The sequence below is a fragment of the Choristoneura fumiferana genome, chromosome 12 (assembly GCF_025370935.1).
Source record: "Choristoneura fumiferana chromosome 12, NRCan_CFum_1, whole genome shotgun sequence".
Taxonomy (NCBI): domain Eukaryota; kingdom Metazoa; phylum Arthropoda; class Insecta; order Lepidoptera; family Tortricidae; genus Choristoneura; species Choristoneura fumiferana.
In genome coordinates this window covers 7,938,072-7,960,958 of record NC_133483.1, presented here as the reverse complement: position 1 = coordinate 7,960,958, position 22,887 = coordinate 7,938,072, and the positions used below count along the sequence as shown (strand labels likewise).

General features: G+C 35.3%; 2 protein-coding genes and 1 pseudogene across 2 annotated transcripts in view; all 3 read left to right on the top strand.

The window, feature by feature from the left end:
• Window positions 1-31: 31 nt before the first annotated feature.
• On the top strand, window positions 32-6,246 carry LOC141433770 (lysosomal proton-coupled steroid conjugate and bile acid symporter SLC46A3-like). The gene is made up of 7 exons (XM_074095874.1): window positions 32-950; window positions 1,262-1,403; window positions 1,794-1,895; window positions 2,737-2,874; window positions 3,957-4,040; window positions 4,771-4,927; window positions 5,530-6,246. Exons 1-7 carry the CDS (start codon window positions 150-152, stop codon window positions 5,627-5,629), a joined length of 1,524 nt encoding a protein of 507 aa, XP_073951975.1. The 5' UTR covers window positions 32-149; the 3' UTR covers window positions 5,630-6,246.
• A 4,160-nt stretch (window positions 6,247-10,406) lies between these two features.
• LOC141433769 (probable peptidoglycan muropeptide transporter SLC46) lies at window positions 10,407-15,744 on the top strand (annotated as a pseudogene).
• Window positions 15,745-22,706: 6,962 nt separating this feature from the next.
• LOC141433220 (lysosomal proton-coupled steroid conjugate and bile acid symporter SLC46A3-like) overlaps window positions 22,707-22,887 on the top strand; it is a 39,233-nt gene continuing 39,052 nt past the window's right edge. The window contains exon 1 of the mRNA XM_074095164.1: window positions 22,707-22,854. The gene's annotated coding sequence lies outside the window, so the exon portion shown is untranslated. The remainder of the gene's footprint in view (window positions 22,855-22,887) is intronic.

Below are 22,887 nucleotides of genomic sequence, written 5' to 3'. Positions count from 1 at the left end.
TTGTATGGCGTGGCCGCCCTGTGCCGTTAGTCCAAATATTAACTTCATTAATTAACGATTAACGGATTAACGAGTTAATGCCTAGCTATGACGGCTGGTTTGGCATTGGTTATCATTGTAGTAATTTGGTGCAACTCTCAGTGTAGATAATGTCTAGTGAGGTTATTGATAATAAAGAAAATGATGAAGAACAACCACTTCGTGAAAAACCATTGCTTAAAACTAAAAATCGAAGTATTCTCGACAAATTTAAGTACATAACAACCCAAATATCCGTAGAACCTGTATTACTTGGATTTATTATCTCAGCAATGATATCGAAACTCGCAATGCAAGATTTAAATTTGGAGAAAGCATGTGTTGTAAAATTGCGATACGGTGAGGAAATATGCAGACTTTTGATTAAAAGGAAAAGTAACTTGACCGAATACGAACGAGAGGTTCAAAAAATTGTTTCGTATATAGAATCATGGAAGAGCGTGAGTCAAACGGTCGTACTGGCAATTCTATTGATGTTTATGGGTGCTTGGAGTGACAGAACAGGCGACAGAAAAATCTGCATACTGCTTCCAATTATAGGCGATTCTTTGGTGTGCATAAGCAACATTGTTAGCACCATTTGTTTTTATGAGATTCCTGTTGAAGTGACAATGTTTCTAGAAGCTTTTTTGTCTGCTATCACAGGCGCCTGGAACACGTTTTTCTTAGGTGTTTTCAGTTACATAAGTGATATCACCACAACTGAATCCAGAACGTTCCGCGTGGGCTTAGTTTACACTGTCTTCACCATTGGAATACCCATTGGAATGGCCTTGGGAGGAATACTGCTTGACTGTTTTGGTTATATAGGAATATTTACGATGTCTAGTGCATTTTATCTGATAACGTTAGTCTACGGGTTCTTCCGTTTGAAAAATAATACAAAACCCGATTTCAACGAAACGGACAAGGTAAATTTTAACATTCACTTTGTTAGCATAAAAACTAAAACAATCGTTAAACTTGTATTGTGTCACTTAAGTATAGAACAAAACGACAGACATTTTTTATGGCCCATACCAGAAAAAAGAATCTCGATTAAGCGCTAAGCTTAGTTTAGTAGCGTCAAACGAATGGAGGCTATCAAGTTTTAATCAGGCTTCTAAAAATGTAGATTTATATTTTCCTGTAGAGCAGCCTGAGACGTGTTTAATTTTTGTGTGGTAAGTAATGCCATAAAAAAAATATTACTAATAATATGGTAGTTTTACATTCATTTCAGATTACGGCAGTCACTGTGTCAGCATTAATAACTCTACAAAAAGACACAGTGTCCGTTGTCACAAGGAGACGTCAAGGTGATTTAAGATTGAAAATCATCTTAAATCTTCTGGTGGTTGCTTTTATTTACGGACAAAGTCATGGTATGGTTTTCTTTACAATGTTGATCATTATTTCTTTTCCCCATTTATGACCGAAAGCTAATAAGTGAGGAATAACTATAAACTAGATTTGCAAGAGTACTATAAATAAAATATATAGTTAAATGAAAAATCTATATAAATAAAAACTAATCACTGAAATGTGTGTAAGCGCATTACCTACTTCCGAACGATGGCACCAAACTGGAGAATTCTTTTTTTGTGTTCGTTATTGTCTTTGTGTGAAACAAAAAAAAAACGAGAGTGAAGCCACGGGCAACCGCTAGTACTTACATAAATTCCGATTTGTTTTCTAGTCTTATGGTATGTTTCAACGAGTGCGCCAAAGCTCACACACAAAAACCAACTCTGATTGTTGCCAGTTTTTTTTAGGAAAGGACCTAGTAATTTACCTGTTTGTGCGATATCGTCTAAGCTGGGATGCAGTTAGATACAGCACGTACTCAATATACAGTGTTATTACGCATTCATTCGGTAAGTGGGTACTCAATCGTAAATCATCATCATCATCATCATATCAGCCATAGGACGTCCACGTTGGACATAGGCCTCCCCCATTGACCTCCAGTTGCCTCGGTTGGAAGCGGCTTGCATCCACCGTGAACCCGCGACTTTAACCAGGTCACCAGGTAACCATCTCGTTGGTGTACGTCCTACGCTGCGCTTGCCGATCCGCGGTCTCCACTCGAGAACCTTTTGGCCCCAACAACCATCTGTTCTCCGTGCTATATGGCCTGCCCATCGTTAATGTAAGAGTGAAATATTATTTTAAAAATTTAGGTCTGGCTAGGCTGAACTGATAAATCTATATTTTATAGCTATCCTATCGCTCACGTCGTCTAGCTTGAAATCGAATCAAATCTTTGCCTTAGGGCATAGACCTGACTGTCTCCAAAAGGAATACTGATAACATACCATTAAATAGTTGACGGACTTTTGGAGCAGTTTTTTTAGCAACTCGCTGTGAATGTTCTTCCACCAAAAAGAAAAGTCAGTACTTATTATTCTCATTTGATTATGTCATACGATATGATGTATCATGTAGCAAATTGAGATCTATGGGGAAGGCCTATATGTATATCCAACAGTGGACATTCTATAGCTGATGTGATGATTCTCATGTGGTACGAAAATCAGTAGTAGCAACAAAGGTGTGATATAGCTACCGAAAAATTCGAGAAAATTTACATACTATTGCAATGTTTTCGCTTTTTTTATGTGGTCTGAACATATTGCCGTATTACGTGATCAAAGGCTAATGTAGGTGTTTCCGAAAGACAATATATTTTTTTAAAATGCTTTCATATATTTTCAGCTGCCTTGTTCTCAATCAGCGTATTTAGCAAGTGGTGGGGCTTCGATGATTCTACACTTTGCCTTATCTCGGTTGTCAGCCAGTTTGTCGGCTCTATTTACACTAGTTTCGTCCATACCGACTTCCAAATGTTTTTAGGTAGGTATATAATTTTGATTTTTTTCATTCAATCTGATACTCTACTTTGTGTAAAAAATGCTTAAAAATCTATAGTAAATTACCAAACTGTCAGCTATTTTATTGATAGATACGTCCTGCTTAGAGTTCATAAGTTAATAAAAATATATCTAATGAATAAAATCACGTAGCCTCAGATCAACCATTCACACCCCTCCTAGTGAAATTAAAAAAATATATACATCGTTGAGTTTCTTGGCGGATTCTTCTCAACACAGAGGTTTTTCCGAACGGGTGGCAGATTTTTTTTGATATTCATAAGTGCTCGTTATAGCCTAAATTGAATAAAGATATTTTGACTTTGACTTTGATTATATTCGGGTAAAATCGTAACTAGAATCATTTCCAGTACATTTTTCCAATAATCATTCCCAGTTAGTTTTGGCATGATGTTTAGTTACTACAATTACGAGCAAGTTTATTCATTGCCTACTTAAAAACTTGATAAAGTAAAATTCTGACTCTTTACACGATGGTACTAGCCATTCGTAACAAACTCAGGGTAAAAAATTGTTTCTAAGTGATAGTAAAAAAATGATGCTCGCCAAACTAAATGGTCAATTACTGCTGCAAAACTTTTGTTTTCGATGTTTTGTAAAAAAAGTAAAATAAAGTTTTGTAGGTCCTTTTTTTCACTTATCTCTAGATATGAAAATTTAATAAACACTGGAATTTAGTTACGATGTTACTCGAATCAACGGTCGATAGATAAATAAGTAAATAATGCAAAATTAAATTACATTACAAATCTCGCTCTATTACTATATTATTTTACCTATCCGGTAAAAAACAGACAGATCAATACTCTACGATGATGTTCGAAAATCTGCACCTGTTCCCGATCAACAGACTATGATATCACCCTATTGATATCACCAATGAGTCCTCGGGCTCGATGCTTCACTAAATCCAACGCTACTAATTGATACTTAACGGAACCGTGCCAAAGGTGGTAGCGGTATTCCATACACGAACCCCCGGGTAATCCCAAAACTCCGTTGAAAAAATAAACCGTTCGCTTAAAATACGTTTTATGTTTGCAGTGCCGATTGTGGAAATTCTAAACGCAACTACATTCACATCCCTGCGGTCTATGGCCTCTAAGCTAGTGACTAGTGAAGAATCGGGTATGATTGACGTAATTACAACTATAAGGATGTAATTATACAAATAGGATATATGGATCTCTTCCATATTGGTACAATACATACTATAAGTTATAATAAAACCAATTCGTGCCTTTGTTGAGGTATGCTCCTACGAATTTCAGTCTAGAAACTACAATGTTCCCACTTTCCTCGTGCTGGTAATCAAATGAGACTTTTAGAAAATGATATGATTAGCATGCTAACTTATCTGTGGCAGCAATAATTGTGAAGAAAACCATTGTAGTTCTTTAATAAATATTGCCAACAAAGCAAGATAACAAAAGCGTTGGCGGCTTGCACTTCTCCTTTGACTTACTATTCCAACACACCTAGAGCAAGGACCACGGATTGGTTCAAAATGTGTCAGGTGTACCTTGCTACAAGTATGCGAGTGGCATGGATTAAATCATTCATCATATTCAATCATGCTACTAATGTCATGTTGACATCCCATACTTTTGTCAAGCAAATCATAGTAAAACTGATTATTAAAAGGTTCCAACCTGGGACATTAATTAGTTTGATCGACTGAGTAGCCTATGTAAATAATCACATATCTAACGGCAATGTCGTATCAAAGCACATGCCTAAAATTATATATAATGTTAATCCAAAGCATCAAAATCGAGGCAATATTGTCTTGATTAATATTTCAATATAATGAAACAACTAGTTTTCAAAATCTTATAAATTTCATTTTGACTTGCAGGTAAAATAAACTCTCTATTCAGTCTAGTAGAGATGCTGGCAAGCCTGGTATTTGATCCCATATATACATCCTTGTATGCTGCAACAGTGAAGAACTTTACAGGAGCTGTACACCTATTAAGTGCTGCAATAGCAGTGCCGGCTGTAGGTGTAGTATTGTCAGTATTTCAAATATTTAAATATATTAAATGTAGTCTACCGAGATGTATCAAGTAGGTTGGTAGGTTGATATTAAGAAATCGAATTTACATGAGAACTGAGTCGCTAAGTTATAAATAAAGGTTTTGATTTGACTATTTAGCTGACAGAAAAGGATATGAGATATGACTCTTAAATCTAGCTCCCTTGCTCTTATTATTCGCAAATAGGTCAAAAGTTATTGTCACTGTCACTACTTCTTATCCGGCTCGAAGGATTAATTTGTAGCTCTCAATCTTGACGCTGGTATAGTTGTTCAAACGGACAGAAGCTATTTATTAAAAAAGGACCACTTTGTTAACACCAAACACCGTTGCTATATTATTATCGGTTTAGTACTCAATCAAATACATTTCTTATGCATTGCATAACAGCAAAACTTTAGCTAGTTCTATCACGGTACGCAGCTACATCTATGGATCAATAAAGTAAAATTGGTTTAAACACAATGTTTTATCGGCCTATCCAACGACTCGCCAATACCATGATATGGATAGAAAAGTAAAAACATTCCTATGGATTAATTCACTACTATTGAACTTTTGTATTTTGTATTTTGTAGGTGGTTCTTCGTTCGGCACAGACAGGACTTGAAGCGGAACCAGCAACAGCTGCATGAACACCGACTAGTTTGTTTATCATCTGAAAAAAGCGAAATCTGACCCAAAATAACCTAACACTAATGTGGTCAACGCATGTTTTATTTTTGGTACATTACAGATATCCTAACTCGTGATTTCAATTTTCAGTACATCCAAGTATACTGACCATATAATAATGTTATAGGTCTTTAGAATTCAAGATACTAGGTACAGTCTTTCCCTCCTAATACAGATTTCCTTTTTTTACAATATCCTAAAAAACCATACATGGTTTTAACTGCCGCTACATTGACTCAAAATTCGATATATATATAAAACATGCCAATATTTTTATTATTTACTAGCGGACCCGGCAGACGTTGTTCTGCCCGGAAAAGTAGCACTACATTAAAATATGATAACATACCAACAGTAGCGCCACCTACTCGGTCCGATTGTGTTTTCAAACCATCCAGGAACCTATTGAAATATACACACAAAATGTTATTTCAATTGGTCCAGCCGTTGGAAAATTAATGTGACAAACACATGTATAGAAGAATTATATACGAGTATATTTAAAAGATAAACATAGCTCGGACAGGACAGGTCATCGAAAAACAATCGCAACGCGGTAATATAACAAGATTAATAGTCATATTATGTAAACTATTATTTTATTATATTTTTCAATTAAATTTGTAACGGTAACGCAAAGTTTATCATAATTATGTTTGTGAACGTTTTTCCATTAACATAACCATTAACATTAACCGTTTCTAATTTTTACAGTATTTAATATAATAATAATATTATAAATTCATTTATTTCAGGCAACTTGGCCCATACAATAAATACCTTACAGACTAACATACATACTTATAATCAAAAATATTTAAAACTAATTTGGTGACAAAACGGCGTGACCCCGTTGAGTCACCGTCCGTATTTAAAATATTTAGAGATTAAGTAAATAATTTTACTAATTTCAACTGTCGTAAAACTGTTTCAAGAATACTAATTTGACAAAACTATGACAAGCTAAGCTACTAAAAAAGGTCACATGTTAAATTACAAGAACATCCCCATTAGATAATCATAATTTTAGGTATTACGACTCTATTGAAACTTGCTCTATTTCCACATCTGTTTTTACGATGACCTGTAAGAACTATGTTTTTAAATAAACATTACTTACATACTACCATTTATCAATGTAGATCTAGACATAAGTTCAATAAACAAACAGAGTAAACAAACATACAGTATGTTTTCTTTTACCACCTTAGTCCCGATTTTTTCTAAGTAGTTTTTTTTTCCACCTACTTATCCTCAAACGGATCGTCAAGCCAAGGAGCCAATCCGTTATTAATCAAGTTAGTCGATCGTGGCATATCAGTAATTTGTATTTTTTCCCAGCTTTTCACAAATTTACCTTAACGACGTTCTACCTTTCGAAACATGACAATTACCAGTGCGTCTTTTGCTCTAGATAATAGAGAAAAAATAAAAAACAACAGCGCACAGACACAATATGAAATGTTTACTTTTAAGTTTGAACCTAATCTTGATTGTGTGAGTTTGCAGTAAGTACCAAATAAACGTTTTATCTATCTACTCGTACCTATCTATCAATTCATTATCGCTACTCTTTCTAGCTTCGCATTGAAGTCCCCCATAACAACATTGAAGTGAGTTTATGACTTTTATGAGTATGTATGGCCCTACTAATGTCTTCATACATAGACTCTACTTCATCATCTGGATGTGACGAAGTCGGTGCATATATACCTGAACGACCTTCAGCGAATACCTTTTAGATACTCTTAGTGTTAGGTATGCGATCCTGCTCGACACACTTTCGATGGTAATAATGTTGTTAACAAGGGACTTGTGGACGAGAAATCCGACATCACCTTGGGACTGTTGGTCGCCCTCCCGGTAGAAGAGCAAGCAACCAGACTTCAGGGTTATCGTGTCTTGTCCACGGACTTCAGATAACCCTTAAAATATCCCACCGCAACCTGCTCATTTCTTCCTCCAGCTCTACAGTCTTTTCGTTTGCCCACAAAGTGCGCACGTTGTGTGTTGTCAGGGCCAACCGTGGTTGGCTGTGGTAGCCGGGTGTCTGCCGGGGATTCTGAGCACCCTCCGTCGCGCCGTTACCGAGACTAGTCGGGACTAGCGGGGCTGCCGTGGACTAAGGGGCAGGGTAAAAGCATGCATTCATTTGAGGTTTATGAGGAGGTTGCCAATACTCGCCATGCTTGGCAAGCGGGTTGGCGAGCGCAGTATAGGATGTAAAAGTAGTCAAGCAGACGCTGCTGTCCATCTTCTGGTATTTTCGCTCAGCCGGTTTCGACGGCGCCCAAGGGAAGAGAGGGGGAGGCAACAACATTCTTACGCCAGCGCCCCACGGCAAAATCAAATACTTAGGCTTAAATCAAATACACACTGTATAAAGGAAAACATACGAAGTGATATCGTTCGTCAATATTAATTAACTTTTTAAATAGATAATGACATTCAATCGAACGCAGAAGTAGAGGTTTGCTCATAAATATTTAGTATTAATAATACTCCAAGTAAGACAAATGAAAATAAATAAGGAAAAAGTTGGAAAAAACCTTTCCGTGAGAAATCATTAGTCAAAACCAAAAATCGGAGTGTTTTAGATACATTAAAGTACATATCAACCAAAATATCTGTAGAGCCTGTACTATTTGTATCACCGTAGCAATATTTTGTAAACTTGCAAAGCAAAATTTACATTTGGAAAAAGCGTATCTTGCGAAATTGCAATAAGTACGATGAAGAAATAATTATTCGGACCAATCATTCATCTAAGTTCGGACCGTTGATTGAAAGGAATGGTTACTTTGTTTCAATATGAACGGGAAGTGATCAAAGTTGTTTTAAACATAGACACATGGATGAGCGTAATTTAAATGGCCGTATTAGTAACCATTTTATTGATATTTAAGGGTGCTTGAAGAATTGCAAAACTGAAGTGGCAGTGGGCGGGGCACATTAGGGTAGGACTGATGGCCGATGGGGTCAGACAGAAGGTCCAACAAGATGGAGTGACGACCTGGTTAACATGCGGAAAGCACAAGATCGGTCTGAGTGGAGAGCCTTGGGGGAGGCCTATGTCCAGCAGTGGACGTCTTTCGGCTGACATGATGATGATGATGAAGGGTGCTTGGAGTGACAGAACAGGCAACAAAAAAATCTACACATTGCTTAAAATTATAGGCGATTTTTTTACTTGCATAAGCAACTTTGCTAGCGTGAACTTAGATACCTCGCGATACTCGCGATTTTACCCGCGCAAAGTATATTTTTTAGACTGAAATGTGTTCAAAAAAAAATTTTACTGTGCATAATAAAATTACAAAGGAAAACAGAAAACAAAAAAAATATATATAAATTAACATTTTGCAACGTCATGATTTTATAACTACCTAGGATTTAGATCGATTTCCATTCAACCAAACCATTGATAAGCAAATCTGTCATCTTTATGTATTTTGTCAGCGGCACAAATTTGGCCCACTCTACATACAAAATTACCTATAACTGCATACATTTGCGGGCCATTTTTTGCCGCTCAGTATATTATCAAATACATGGGATGTTTAAATTGAGCACAACTTCATTTACCGAATATGACAGAAAGAGACCAGAATATACTTAGGTGTCATAGTCTGTTATTTATTGATAGGGTAGATTTCAATAATTTAGACATTTTAAAGCCGGTAGTTATAACTAGTTTGAAAGTTTTCCGTCGGATTCGATTTGTAGCATTCGAAGATGGCGGATGTAGACAATATCTAATTTTGCTATTTCTGTTTCTTTGGCTAGTTGAAGTATAATTTTGATAGTGTTTCATGCGGCGATTAACCTTAACAGTGAACAGTGATCCCAAAATCCTATATTGCTCTCGTGTCCAACATTTTTTAATGCGCAAGTGGTCTCCACGTGGTTTCTGGAATTTTACTATCAAGTTGCAAAAACTTCAATCACCGTACAACGTGCCTCTTAAAGAGAGTTTAACTTGACACTGGCGAAATTGTCCCATTAATTAGGATAGAAAAGCCATATTTTAAAAGAGAAGAAGAGAAGAAGAGGTTTTCCGTCACAGCGGAAACCCGTAACTTTCTTTGTCACAGCGGATATTTTTCCATTCGGTCGCTTTGTATGGATTGACTTAACAGTCAGATACAAAAACATTTGATTACATTGAACAAAACGCGAGTTGAATTGATGCATTTTGAATAAAGATAGACAATTTACAACTACCTACGCTCAATGTACAGTCACCAGCACCAATATCTGACACAACAAGCGTGCATAAATATCTGATACGACTTTATTTCTAGTGCCGGAAGGACGTGTCAGATATTTTTGCACGCTCCGCTGTGGCAGATATTAATGCTGGTGACTGTACATCAAGAATATCATCTGTATCTATCCATGTCATATTAACTCAAAGTTACTATACAAATTAAAGTAAGAACCCAATTCAATCCGAGTGTATAATTGGAAAAATATCATGAACAAAAGTTATTAACTATTAAAGTAATACATCTTTTCAAACATTAACATCAATGGTTAAACGGTTAATCACTAGGCTTATTCTCCATCCGTCCCATTTCACATAACAAAAGCAATTATGAATCTTCTAGTAAAGATAACATCTTACCTAGGACATATTTAAGCTACCGCATCAAAATAATATACGATGTTTAATTAACTTCATTTACATCAAATATCTCATTAAGTGCAGTTCTAATTGCCACAGAACTGGAAGCTTTACTAATTCTTTGAGTAAACAATATTGTTTGACTAGCGTCATAAAAATAATGATAACATCTCATTTACAGCGTGAGCCGTTTACTGTCACGTAAATAATGGACGACTATGCGATGAGACTAAATAACAACCTTTGAGTGTGTTTGTAATCATTTATTGTGCACTCACCGGTAGACAGTTATGACTCGGACAAAGAACGCATCGATACAAATGAAACAAGTATTAATTTATTGTACGAAGTGGATTAAAGAGTGCATCACCTATAAATAACATATCACATTGGAAATGAAGTACGATTTCAACATTTCAAAGTGCGCTTATTATTTACAAATGCGATAGTTCTGTTGTGGGGTGTTAAACGAAAGATTGGAGCACTCTGTATATAAAAACAAAGTGTAACTTATCAAAGTGATTAACTACAGCCTAAACTTTCTAAACGTTAGTATGGGTAATGCGTTTGGAGACGCACCATTTACCTGACCAGTGAAAATGAGTGAAAAAAATCCTCGTGTAGAAGAAAAACCTCTGAATGATAGACAATTTGAATATAAATCTAAATCGTTTTATGAGAAACTATGTTACATCAAAAGTCACATTACAGTAGAACCGATATTTGCAGGACTAGTTATAGGTTCCATGCTTTCTAGAATAGCAACACAAAATCTGAATTTAGACAAAGCGTGTCGCGTGAAAAAGAACTTTGGTGATATAATTTGTGACTCACTGATTGACAGGGATGGTAACTATACCTCCAATGAAGCTGAAATACAGAAAGTTATATCCGAAATTGAGACATGGCGGAGTGTTATTCAAACTGCTATTCCTACCGTGCTTGTCATGTTTATGGGTGCGTGGAGCGACAGAACGGGAAACAGGAAAATTTGTATTTTAATGCCAGTCTTAGGAGAATTTTCAGTTTGCGTCAGCAATATTTTGAGTACGTATTTCTTCTACGAAATTCCTATTGAGGCCACAATGTTACTGGAAACTTTGCTTCCGGCTATCACAGGTGGTTGGGTAATGATGTTCTTGGGCGTATTCAGTTATATTAGTGATATAACTACGACGGAATCAAGAACATTTAGAGTTGGTATGGCCAACCTATGCATGACGGCTGGCATACCTATTGGAACCGCTTTGAGTGGAATTTTGTTGAAGGTGGGAGGTTACTATGGTGTTTTTTCCATTTCGGGAATAATTTATTTTATAACATTTATCTATGGCCTCATGACTTTAAAGAGTTGCACGAAACCTGGTCACGATACAAATGAAAAGGTAATATTGAAACTCACTTGACTTAAGATTTTATTTTTATCCAAAAGGATCTAACACAAGAGTACTATTATTTATTCTGTGACAAGAGTTTAATAATATTTTTTTAATAATTTCAGAAAGACCCTTTAACTGCAAAGGAATTGGTAACGATGCAGAAAGAGACGATAGAGGTTGTTACGAAAAAACGAGAAGGCAACTACAGAATAAAAATATTTTGACACTACTTGTAGTAGCACTGGCATATGGCCCTAATCACGGTAAATATAACTTTTTTATGGTTAGTCTATAGTTGTATTTAGGAATTTCGAGTTTATCGAATTTAGTCTGGGTAATTATTTAGTCTAGCCTGCAAATTACTCTGGATAAACATACATAATGGTCAAGCCGATTGGATTGTTGACGCAAGGTCGTCTTTTGTACTCGTAGAACATCATGGTAGAGTTCGTTTAAAACCACTCCAGTATAATTATACTAAAATTATTTCCAGTTGTAAGTTTAATTTTATGTTGATTTCAGGTGAAGCGAAGGTGCTATATTTATTTTTGAGATACAGACTAAATTGGGATGCTCTCAAATACAGCATTTATTCTACGGAAAGTATTATTATACATTCGCTAGGTAACTTTTTTTTTATACAAAAACATTATTATTTAAACCAACATTATCGAAATATACATACAGGGTGAAATATTGAACGTGATACATAATACAAGTCAGTATAATGTGTTACCTTATGTGCTAAAATTAGTCTGACAAAAATTGCGGTTGCTATACATTGAGTGCCTGATTTACTTTCAACAATGTATGAAAGTAACAATTGAGTTTGTTGAAACACTAATTTTGTATGACGTTCAAAATTTAACCTCGTATATTATAACATCAACGTCTAACGTCTTGAGCTCGCATAACAGCAATTAAATAGTGACTCTTCCGTAACTTTGTAACGGGTCTGGTTTTACCTTGTTAGGGTTCCATAGCCAAAGGGTGCCAACGGAACCCTATTACTGAGACTTCTCTGTCTGTCTGTCCGTCCGTCAGTCACAGGGCTCTATCTCTTGAACCGTAATAGTTAGACACTTGAATTTTTTACAGATTATGTATAACTGTGGGCGCTATAACAAAAAATACTAAAAACAGAACAAAATAAATATTTAAGGGGGGCTCCCATCCAACAAACGTCATTTTTTGCCGTTTTTTTTTATTTAAAATAGGTATTCTTAGAATATTTAAGTTGTATAATCACTTCAAATAAATATTTAAGGGGGCTCCCATACAACAAACTTGATTTTTTCCCCGTTTTTTTGCTAATGTCTAAAATTGTATAGATAATGCTACGGAACCCTTCGTACGGAGTCCGACTCCCACTTGGCCGGTTTTTTTGTTTGTCGTTTGCTTAGCCCCTTGAAAACTAGTTTTTTTAACGTTAGCTATTGTTAATTTATTTCAGGTGCTTTGTTTACTATCAGTGTGTTCAGTAAGCGGTTGGGCTGGGACGACTCAGTTTTGTGCCTTATTTCCATAGTCAGTAAACTAATTGGCTCTATTTACATAATATTTGTTAGAACCGATTTTCATATGTACATGGGTAAGTTAAAAAATTAAATAAGTGTCATAATACTTCAAATATGTTGTTATATTACCCAAACTGATTCAATGATGTAGATTTCATCCTTCCATGCCTTGTACATGGTTTTAATATTAGTATGTAAATGCTAAAATCATTAAATAAGTTCGTTTAATCTATAACTTAGCTTGGCTAAGCGCTTCCCGAAAGTCACATTTTCATAACACCGGTGCAAAGTACTATGAAAATGCAGTATTCGATTATCTCTCTTGAGCTGTCTCTTATAACTCTGTTACAATGTCAAAATAGATTTAAAAAAATCCGTTTTGACTTATAAATTATATTATTATGAGAAATAGTCGAACACCGTATTCTGACCTTACCTGACTGTAAAACAATAAACACAAACGTGTTTTATTTCAAACTGTCAAATTAAATTAAATAAGTAACTTACGCGAAAGATTTTTTCATTATAAAAATAAACTGGAATAAACAAAAATTATATTCTTTCAGTTCCGATAGTGGAGATATTAAATGCGACTACGTTTACTTCGTTGAGATCTATGGCTTCAAAACTGGTGCCAAGCGCGGAAATGGGTAGGTACCTATTTTTAACTTTCATTATTTATTTACAGTTAAGCTCAACTTCTTAGTAGTTAATTTGTTGTTAGCAAAAATAGTGATCGAATCGTGCGCGCGCGCGCGTGCGTGCGTGCGTGCGTGCGTGTGTGTGTGTGTGTGTGTGTGTGTGTGTGTGTGTGTGTGTGTGTGTGTGTGTGTGTGTGTGTGTGTGTGTGTGACTATGTCACAGCACAATTCTGAGTGCCAGAACACAATTTCGGCCTACACGGCGGGAAAATTACACCGCTGAGGTTGATTATCAGGGGTCGGACAAAAAGTGCGGATGACGTAAAAATGACGTAATCTTGCACACAAGATGATGTTTTTATTTAAACTTCCGTGTGACATGTAGTAACAAAGTAGCATTAATGAAGTAACAAAATAATCGTAAATAAATCAATGGAATTCAGTGAATAAAATAAATTTCATATCGTTTAATAAAGAGGTTGATAAATGATAAGTGATAATTGTTTGTGAAAATCAAAAATACTATTTGAAATCATCCTATAAGTGGTTTGACGTCATCGGCACTTTTTGTCCGACCCCTGATGATTATATTATATTCTATTTCTAATTTCCAGGTAAAATGAACTCGCTGTTCAGTTTAGTTGAAACGCTAGCGGCACTGCTTTTCGACCCGACCTACACGTCTTTGTACGCGTTCACTATGCAATCGTTCACAGGCGCTGTGTTTCTATACAGCGGCATCACTACCTTACCCGCTATTTGGATATTGATGTAAGTTATTATAACGCTAAGGTAAAGGCCGACCAGGAGTATAAAAAACCTGACGCAAGGGCAGCACTTCTACGTTTTATATTGCAACATTCTTTACACTTACTATACGATACCTACAAGCCATATTGACAACGGTGTCGGTGATGTTATTTAAAGGAATATTTATTAATCCCTCTGACTTTTTCTATGACAAATACTTTTATTTTCCTTCCAAGGCTATGGATAATCTTTGGCATTTTAACGCACAAAACACAAAATAACACAATAAAATACCACGCGCAAACAACGTTAAACTTTGACAGCAATAGACAGACGACATTATAATGTAATGTTACCAGTGCAAGAAATTAGTTTCATTGGTTTTCCGCAATATGGCGCGGTTTTTTTATAATTCTGGTCAGCCTTTATAGTTGAATCATTTGTTTCCTGACTACGTTCTTACAGTAAGGGCCTACGCTAGCTGACGCAGTTTGCACGAAGCGGGTGGAAAAAAGTATGAGCAGCGCTAACTGTACGCGTCGCGTGCGACTGATTTACCTGTACCCGCAGGCGCCCGCGTCAGCTAGCGTAGGCCCTAAAAGCAAAGTTGCACCAAGTAATTCCACATGTTTATTTAATTTTGATACTAGTTACTGTCATGATGAAGTTCCTTGTCAGACGATGCGATGTGATAGAAAAGAAAGAAAATATTTTGTTCGTGACAAAAATGGGAAGAATGAATAAAAATAAAAATAAAATACGTAAATAAAAAAAATACAATAATATATTATTGTATAAAGTTTTATTTTTATTTTTATTCATTCTTCCCATTTTTGCCACGAATAAATGTTTATTGTAGCCATAGCGTATTATAGCGATTCAGTATGTGGGGAGAGGCTACAATAAAGATCTATCTCTCCAAGCAGAGTTATGTCTTGGGACCGCAGTCCGACAGAAAAGCGTCGGAAGTTGTATTTATGTGTCCGAGCTGAGAAACTTCGATACCTAAATACTTTGCACTAAAGCTTAATTTTTTTCAATTCTATTTAGTACCTATATTTTTTTTATTTCAGCTGGTTCTTTAGGCAACATCGTCGTGACGTCAAACAAAATCAAGCTGAAGCGAGAATAGAAAAACTTGATGTCATCTACGAATCGACTGTAGAAAAAACTGTCTAAATAAATTATATTTGCTTCGGTTGTACTTCACTTATTTAGCATAACTTTTAAATGACGCCAAATTAACTGCTCTAAACGGTGCGAATAAAAATCACGCACATCAATTTATAAACCGCCCGGTAAAATTCAAATTTACATGAAAAAGCCGTCAGCGAATTATTTTTGAATAACATACCAATTTTAACAAATTGGATAGACGTCTCGTTGCGCACCCAAAGGGATAGCCAAAAATATTATTTCTCGAAATTCAGCGTTAAATTTTAGATTTAATAAGATTGTGTGTATTTTACCACGTGAAATACAATTAGCACCATTATATATACCATCGTCTAATTGATTTTATAATTCATATTTACATTACAACAAGGAAACTGATCGTAATGCGATCGATAATCACCTCGATGTCATTATAATGTTTAGATTGGAGCAAAATAACAAAAGACAAAGGCATTTTTCTACAGTCTTAAGATTGCCAACGATTTCACCAACATTTTTTATTCAATGAATCAGACAGTGATCATTGTAAGTCAGTGCTTCTTATGTGATTTGACAAGAACGACACGATTATATGATTTTTTAAACTTAAATATTGCCATTTCTGGCTTGGTTTTTCGGCATGTTTTGCGATATTTTTTGTAGTCGTTACCACAGTATTTAACGGTAAGTCTTTTTTATATTGATTCAAGGTGTGATATTTAAGTTCATCTTCAGATTGTAGGTATATGTACCTACCTATATCTATTTCCATAGACATTTCACAAAGTAAACACATCTTTACAGGGTTTTAGAAACAAACAAAAATTAACTCGCGTTACAAGTTTGTTTCAGGACAAAGTAAAGTCTCCGAGACCAATATACCTGTATATACCGAATTTCGTCTAAACCGGTTCAGCAGTTTAGACGTTAAAAGGTGACTAACAAACAGGCTTTCAAACTTTCGCATGTAGGTATTAGTGGAATGTGTGATTATTTTCCAGAAATAAATCTTTAAAGTTAGTTAGTTAGAATTAACTCTCCAAAATTTCCATCTCTGGTCGTGTTTACCCGCATATATATCTTCAAATAAAGTTCAAAGTATCTTTGGCTATTACAGCAGGTAGCTTACTTCACTGACGTACAAAACCTGTTCTGAAACCATCATTATGAGTCTCACATAACACACGACACACAACACAGTCGCCTGCCAAACGGCCGGTGCTATAAGTGAAAATTTATAAACATTGCATCGATTTCTTGTTATCTATCGGTGTCATTGATATTGATTTACTTGTTGGAAGCGTTACTCTTGAGCTGGATAATTGAAGAGGTATGTAAGTATTTTATTATGTTTAAATTCTATAGAAATTTTACTGTGAAAGTGTAGGTTGCGACAAAAAATGGGTGAGCCGCTATGAAACAGTGCGCTATTCACATCGACAATCACTAATAACAACATGTTTGTAAACAGTCAAAAGCAATCATCGCACCATGACAAGGTAGTCAAAAGTTATGAATTGGACCGGGTTCCCTAGAGACTTTCCAAATATCGTTATATGTACCATCAGCCAAATAAGTGGTCTATAAATTTTTAAACAAGTTGCTATCAAATGAATATGTCGCTAAAGTCAAACTTTCAAGTTTCAACAGACACGGACACGTCTATTGGCATTATGTTTTATGACATGCAAACGATTATCAACTTTAGGGTGGTAGACCACATTTTGGCTGATGGTACATAGAATGGGCTAGTATTTTATTGCTATCGAGTTTAGTAACTGTTGTATCAACTCTATCGTCAGTCTGGTCTCTCAGTAATCTGGTCATCAGGTAAGAATGTACCACCTTGGTGAGTCGGTGAGTGGCCCGTCAGGCAGTTCGCGCTCTTTTCGGTAGATAAACTTTAATTAGCAATCAGAGGTTAACAATAGTCTGTTAAAATCATCTTCAAATATCGCCTGTGATAGTAGCGCTTCTTTAAGGGGCTACCCGAGGTTTTCGTCGATTTTTGACAAGTTTTGAATCGTAACTCCTACTTTTGCACTACAGATAGAATTATAAGTCAAACGGCAACCGGTTTTTCAATCTTTTATCTCCATTTTTGTGTACCGGATTTAGAAAAAAATGAATACTTCATTTTGTATGTTTCTTTTTAAACATTGTCTAAAAAAACACTTATTTCGTATCTCTATTGACGTAAAAGATCTAACATTATACGAAATCTACATATTTGGGTTCGTCTTGACGTCTCTAAAACGTGTCTAAGGTTTTCATTTGAAACTAATTAACACAAAAGTTATGACCAGAAAACCAGTTTTTTGGCCTAAAATTGTTCAACTTTGATGCCAATTATCTCGAAAACAATGAACTTTGAAGTAAATAATATGGGATATTGCTTACAGCCGTTGTTGTTAATATAATAGGCTACAAAAAACATTAAAAAACAAAGGAATTCAGATCGAAGGTCATTGGGGCATGGGATCCCCTTAATCATAATAATTGTAAACACATTTGCATAAACAACTAGTTTCGATAATATTTTTGGTGGCCTATATCAGTTTTTATTATCTTCGTTTTCAGCTTGATAAAAATTTACTGAAAAGAGCAAAGAGCATACGAACAAATTCGGAACTTCGGATATTCAGAACGGAAATTCGAAACAAACTCTTTCTATGTTGGTTGCACAATGGAGTTTACTGCGTTTGAAATAAAACTTGGATTACGCGAATAGATAAAGTAATTGTTAAATTTGCGAACATTTTTTTTTTATTTGATGTCTGTGTTTTTTTTAATATCTGTTACAGGATGTTGACAGTGATCAACTTTAAGCTTTACCTTTAGTAATCATGATCGAAATATTGGGAGCTCGTTAAAGATAACTACGGCCTATATACTGTAACAAATATAATTAACATTTCCTTGCTCTTTATTTCCATTAGGTTTTAAAGGAAAGTGTCAGTACTGTCAGTCATCATAACGTCATGATGAAAAAAATGTAGCTTTATCTCTACCACCTCAATGATTACGCTAAGCTGGTGTATGTATGTTAAATTTAATGGTTGTAGATAATCTAAATTGCGCGTGATACTGATTCATCAATCAAGGTGTTAAAAAATTAAACTTTTTTAATGTTTCAAGACATCAAAAATTAGTCCTAATGTAAGCAAATGAATTCTAATAACAACAAGATTTAGATTCACCGTAATAGCAGCAAGTAGGTATGAACTAGGTACAAAATTTGGCCGTCTGAACTTAACACGGAAATAGCTTTGCATAAATTACTAGGAAATGATGTTTCACTATTCCAGTCGAAGAAAGTCGCTAACAAGTAGGTACATCTCAAAAAATCATAGTAGGGGAGACGATTAGAAAAAAATGTATTCGCCAAATATATCAAGCTATACTGACTGTATTATTAAGACTTTAATGTAATACCGACACGAGTGCTAAAGTAGCTGGTTCTACTACAGGATTAAATAAATCGTATTCTTAATGTGCACTATTTTGTATTTGACTGTATAAAACCACAATTTCAGACTATTTGTTACGACGTTGCAAAAATTCTGAGTCATACTTTAAAATGTTAACAAGATTCGTATGTGGTTAACTAAAAATAGCCTACATACTTCCTTTGCATAGTTGATGAATGTCATACGAGACTACGAAATTGCAACCATACTAACTACAGTCTTGGTAAATATATATACCTATTTATTTTTCTTCAATTTTGCTTGAACCTAAAATGTAATTACTTACTTCTCATTTTAACACAGTACAGCATCCCCGTCATATCGGCCTATAAAGGTGTTGAATAAAAAAAACAAAAGTCGAAACGTTTTTTCTGCAAGTAGGCCACAAAGTGCTCTTTTACAGGTCACTTTTTTTAAACTACCATCGCTTTCGGACAGACCATCCTTGCCAAGAAGAATGCGCTGCAAGGAACTTGGCAGAAACTCATTCTTTTAAAACAAAATAAAATAAATAATTACAACACCAACACGAACAGATGGCCGTTCGGGCCGAAAGGTTCTCGAGTGGAGACCGCGGATCGGCAAGCGCAGCGTAGGACGTCCACCAACGAGATAGACGGATGACCTGGTAAAAGTCGCGGGTTCACGGTGGATGCAAGCCGCTTCCAACCTAGGCAATTGGAGGTCTATGGGGGAGGCCTATGTCTAACAGTGAAAGTCCTATGGCTGATATAATGATGATGAATTACAAACAGAATAAATAAATTACAAAATAAAATTAAAGAAATATTTACAAAAAATAATATAGGGATGTATGGGGTCTTTTAGTTAAGAAACTAAAACTAAATATCTTAACTATTATTTACGTCCAATGGAAGTGTAGAATGCTTCCAGAGTAAAAAAATGAAAAATATATATATATTAGATATTCGACCTATTCTTTTAAAGAGACTATACTAGAGCTAATAATAAAGTCCAGGTTCCAAGTGTCTTGAATATTCCTCAATTATTGAAACCAAAAAAAAAAGATAAATAATTTACTTGTGATTTGTAATGTACAATCACCAATTTTAACGGGAGACACAAAAAATTAAAAACCACGATACCGCGATAAACTTAGACCTGTATACTTCAATGGAGCATTGAGAATAAACTTTTGTTCAACATCGGAAAGTGTTCGGTAATGACTTTTATTCGCGCTCATAGTTCCTTTTCTGCAAATTACCAGCTGGGAATGGAACCTATTACTCGCGTCGACACTGTTAAAGACTTAGACTTATTTTCAACACACGTCTCAATTTTCATGTCCACATGAGGACCTTAGCTTCTGACTGCTTCCGGAGGTTGGGATTTGTTATTCGCAACGCCCGTGACTTCACCAATCCCCGGGCTATTAAGCTTGTTTATACTGCTCTAGTCAGGAGCAAACTAGAGGCAGCGTCCATCGTGTGGAATCCTCACGAAGTCACGTACTCCTTGCTTCTTGAGAGGGTCCAAAAGGCGTTTTTGAGATTTTTGTACAAAAAAAATTAAAGAAAGAAAGAAAGAAAGAAGACATTTATTCACTTACACAGAAGACACACATTTACAGCAAAATTAACACAAATAAATAAAAAAATAAATAATTAAAATACATAAATAAATAAAAAAATTACAGGTTTTACCCTTTCTGTTACCCTACAAAGTTCCTTCTTGGCACCTTAGGTCTTAGTTCTCTGGAGGTGAGACGTAATTACGGGCTCATGACCAGCGTGTGTCGAATATTGCGTGGAGATTCTGACTGCCCCGAGTTGGTAACGCAACTAGTGCGCCTGCTCGCGCCCCCAGTGTCCCAATCGCGGTTCAATTTTCGCCCTCGCAACCGTGACCTGCTGGCAGTTCCCAAAGCTCGCACAGTGTCACACAAGAACTCACCTCTTATTCGAGCTTTATTCAATCTTAATACGCTTCTCGCATCGGCGCCGGATTGTGATATCTTTGCTAATAGCTGGAAAACTTTATGTAGCGAGTGTTTGAGGTTCTGTGAGGCGAAGAATGACCGTCCGTCTTCACTAAATTGTTTGTAAATGTTATTTCTGTTATCTTTTGTGCCATGTGTCATGTGTTGTGCTTGTTAATATTTTATGAATTTCACAGTGCTTTGGCTTGTCTGTAATGCTGTGTAATTATTTCATTAAATAAATAAATAATAATCAATCTCTATTCCAATACACCTATTTGTCCATTTACTAGTAAGAACTTGAACCTTTTATGATCACTTGTAAGACTTTTTTTTTCTATTTTAGCGCTGAAAATTTTTGTGATTCCAATGGCTAATGAAGACTATCTTTCAAAATTACATGAATTCATACATTCTTAGATGAGCTCTGGTAATAAATTATTTTCGACAATATTGCAATGGTTAAGTTAAAGTACCCACAAAACTACTATTTAGGTACATGTGTTGATTTAGTGTTAAAGCACAAAACTGACAACACAACACCACTAAAATAAACTTTATTTTTGGAAAATCCGTACTGGGTTTTTTCGCTGACAAGAGGCTTGGATTGACGTAGGTACCTTCAAAAATCCATAACTTTTTGGCAGCTAGTCTTTTTTCTGTATAATGTTTTTATCTCATAGGTTTACCTAATGTTAAACATCCTATTTTTTTTATTTATTGAATTTTATGCTGGGCCTAGAAAAATAAAAAATATAGCTTGACGATATGTATATTCTATATTTATTTAGGCAATTATATAGAGAGTGCATAACAGTGATAAATTATACATCGGTAAATGGGATCGATAAATGCGGTAAATGGCATTGCATTTGAAGTAGAAACGTGTACAAGAAATTATACTTAGGTATACACTGAAAAAACAGCTTACCTTCTAATATAGAGTAAACTAAAAATTTAAAAATTGTTTAGGAGTGCGTGCGACTAAAACCATTTAATTGACAAATAACCCACTTCTTAAAATTAAGCCAGTTTAGAGAGCTAGAATATCAATGTGAAATAAATCTTATTCATATTTGATCAAGATTGTAATGTTATTTTGATGGTCTAATATTAGGCTAGATAATTAACAATACAATACAAATATTCTTTATTGCACACCATAAAAAAACTTATACTTAATATAAACACTTAGATTCTGGGTATAGACAATTAACGTGACGAAACCAAGCGGCGCTGAATATTAGGTCCAGTACCACTACCATGAGTTTAGTGACCGTACTCAATAGCGACGGCGTAAATTATTTGTAGAGGCGCTGTACAATTCTCCATACAAATAATTTACGCCGTCGCTATCGAGTACGGTCACCGTAAACTCATGGTAGGTAGTGGTACAGTTGGCTTTATGGTCGACGGTCCGTGTTAATATTTTGCTTTACCATGATGAACTTTCAAGCTATAACATTCTTCTATTCACACTATTCCCAGCGTTAGTGGTCGCCTTGTGATTCTAATGCCTAATACCCGACTGTACGAGATAGGAAATTGCCCAAGTGTACCGTCAAGTAGGTAATCGATCTACATTGTGGATTCCAACACTGCATTCATACAGCGAGTTGAGCTATAGTGATTCACTTGTATATCAATCTATAATATTGTGTCGTAATAATAAATAAAGTACAATACGCTTGAGAATTTAAAGATTTTGGTGTACTTAATAATTAAAGAAACGTAAAGTGATTTGTTTAAGGTATGTTTTTACTGAAACTTTCTAAATCTGTGA

What these genes read in the sequence shown, in the direction of transcription:
- LOC141433770 (XM_074095874.1), top strand. Translation starts at nt 150, where the DNA reads ATGTCTAGTGAGGTTATTGATAATAAAGAAAATGATGAAGAACAACCA. An exon ending in ATTTCAACGAAACGGACAAG is followed by an intron (nt 951 to 1,261) that starts GTAAATTTTAAC and finishes CATTCATTTCAG; the next exon opens with ATTACGGCAGTCACTGTGTC. An exon ending in TATTTACGGACAAAGTCATG is followed by an intron (nt 1,404 to 1,793) that starts GTATGGTTTTCT and finishes AGTTTTTTTTAG; the next exon opens with GAAAGGACCTAGTAATTTAC.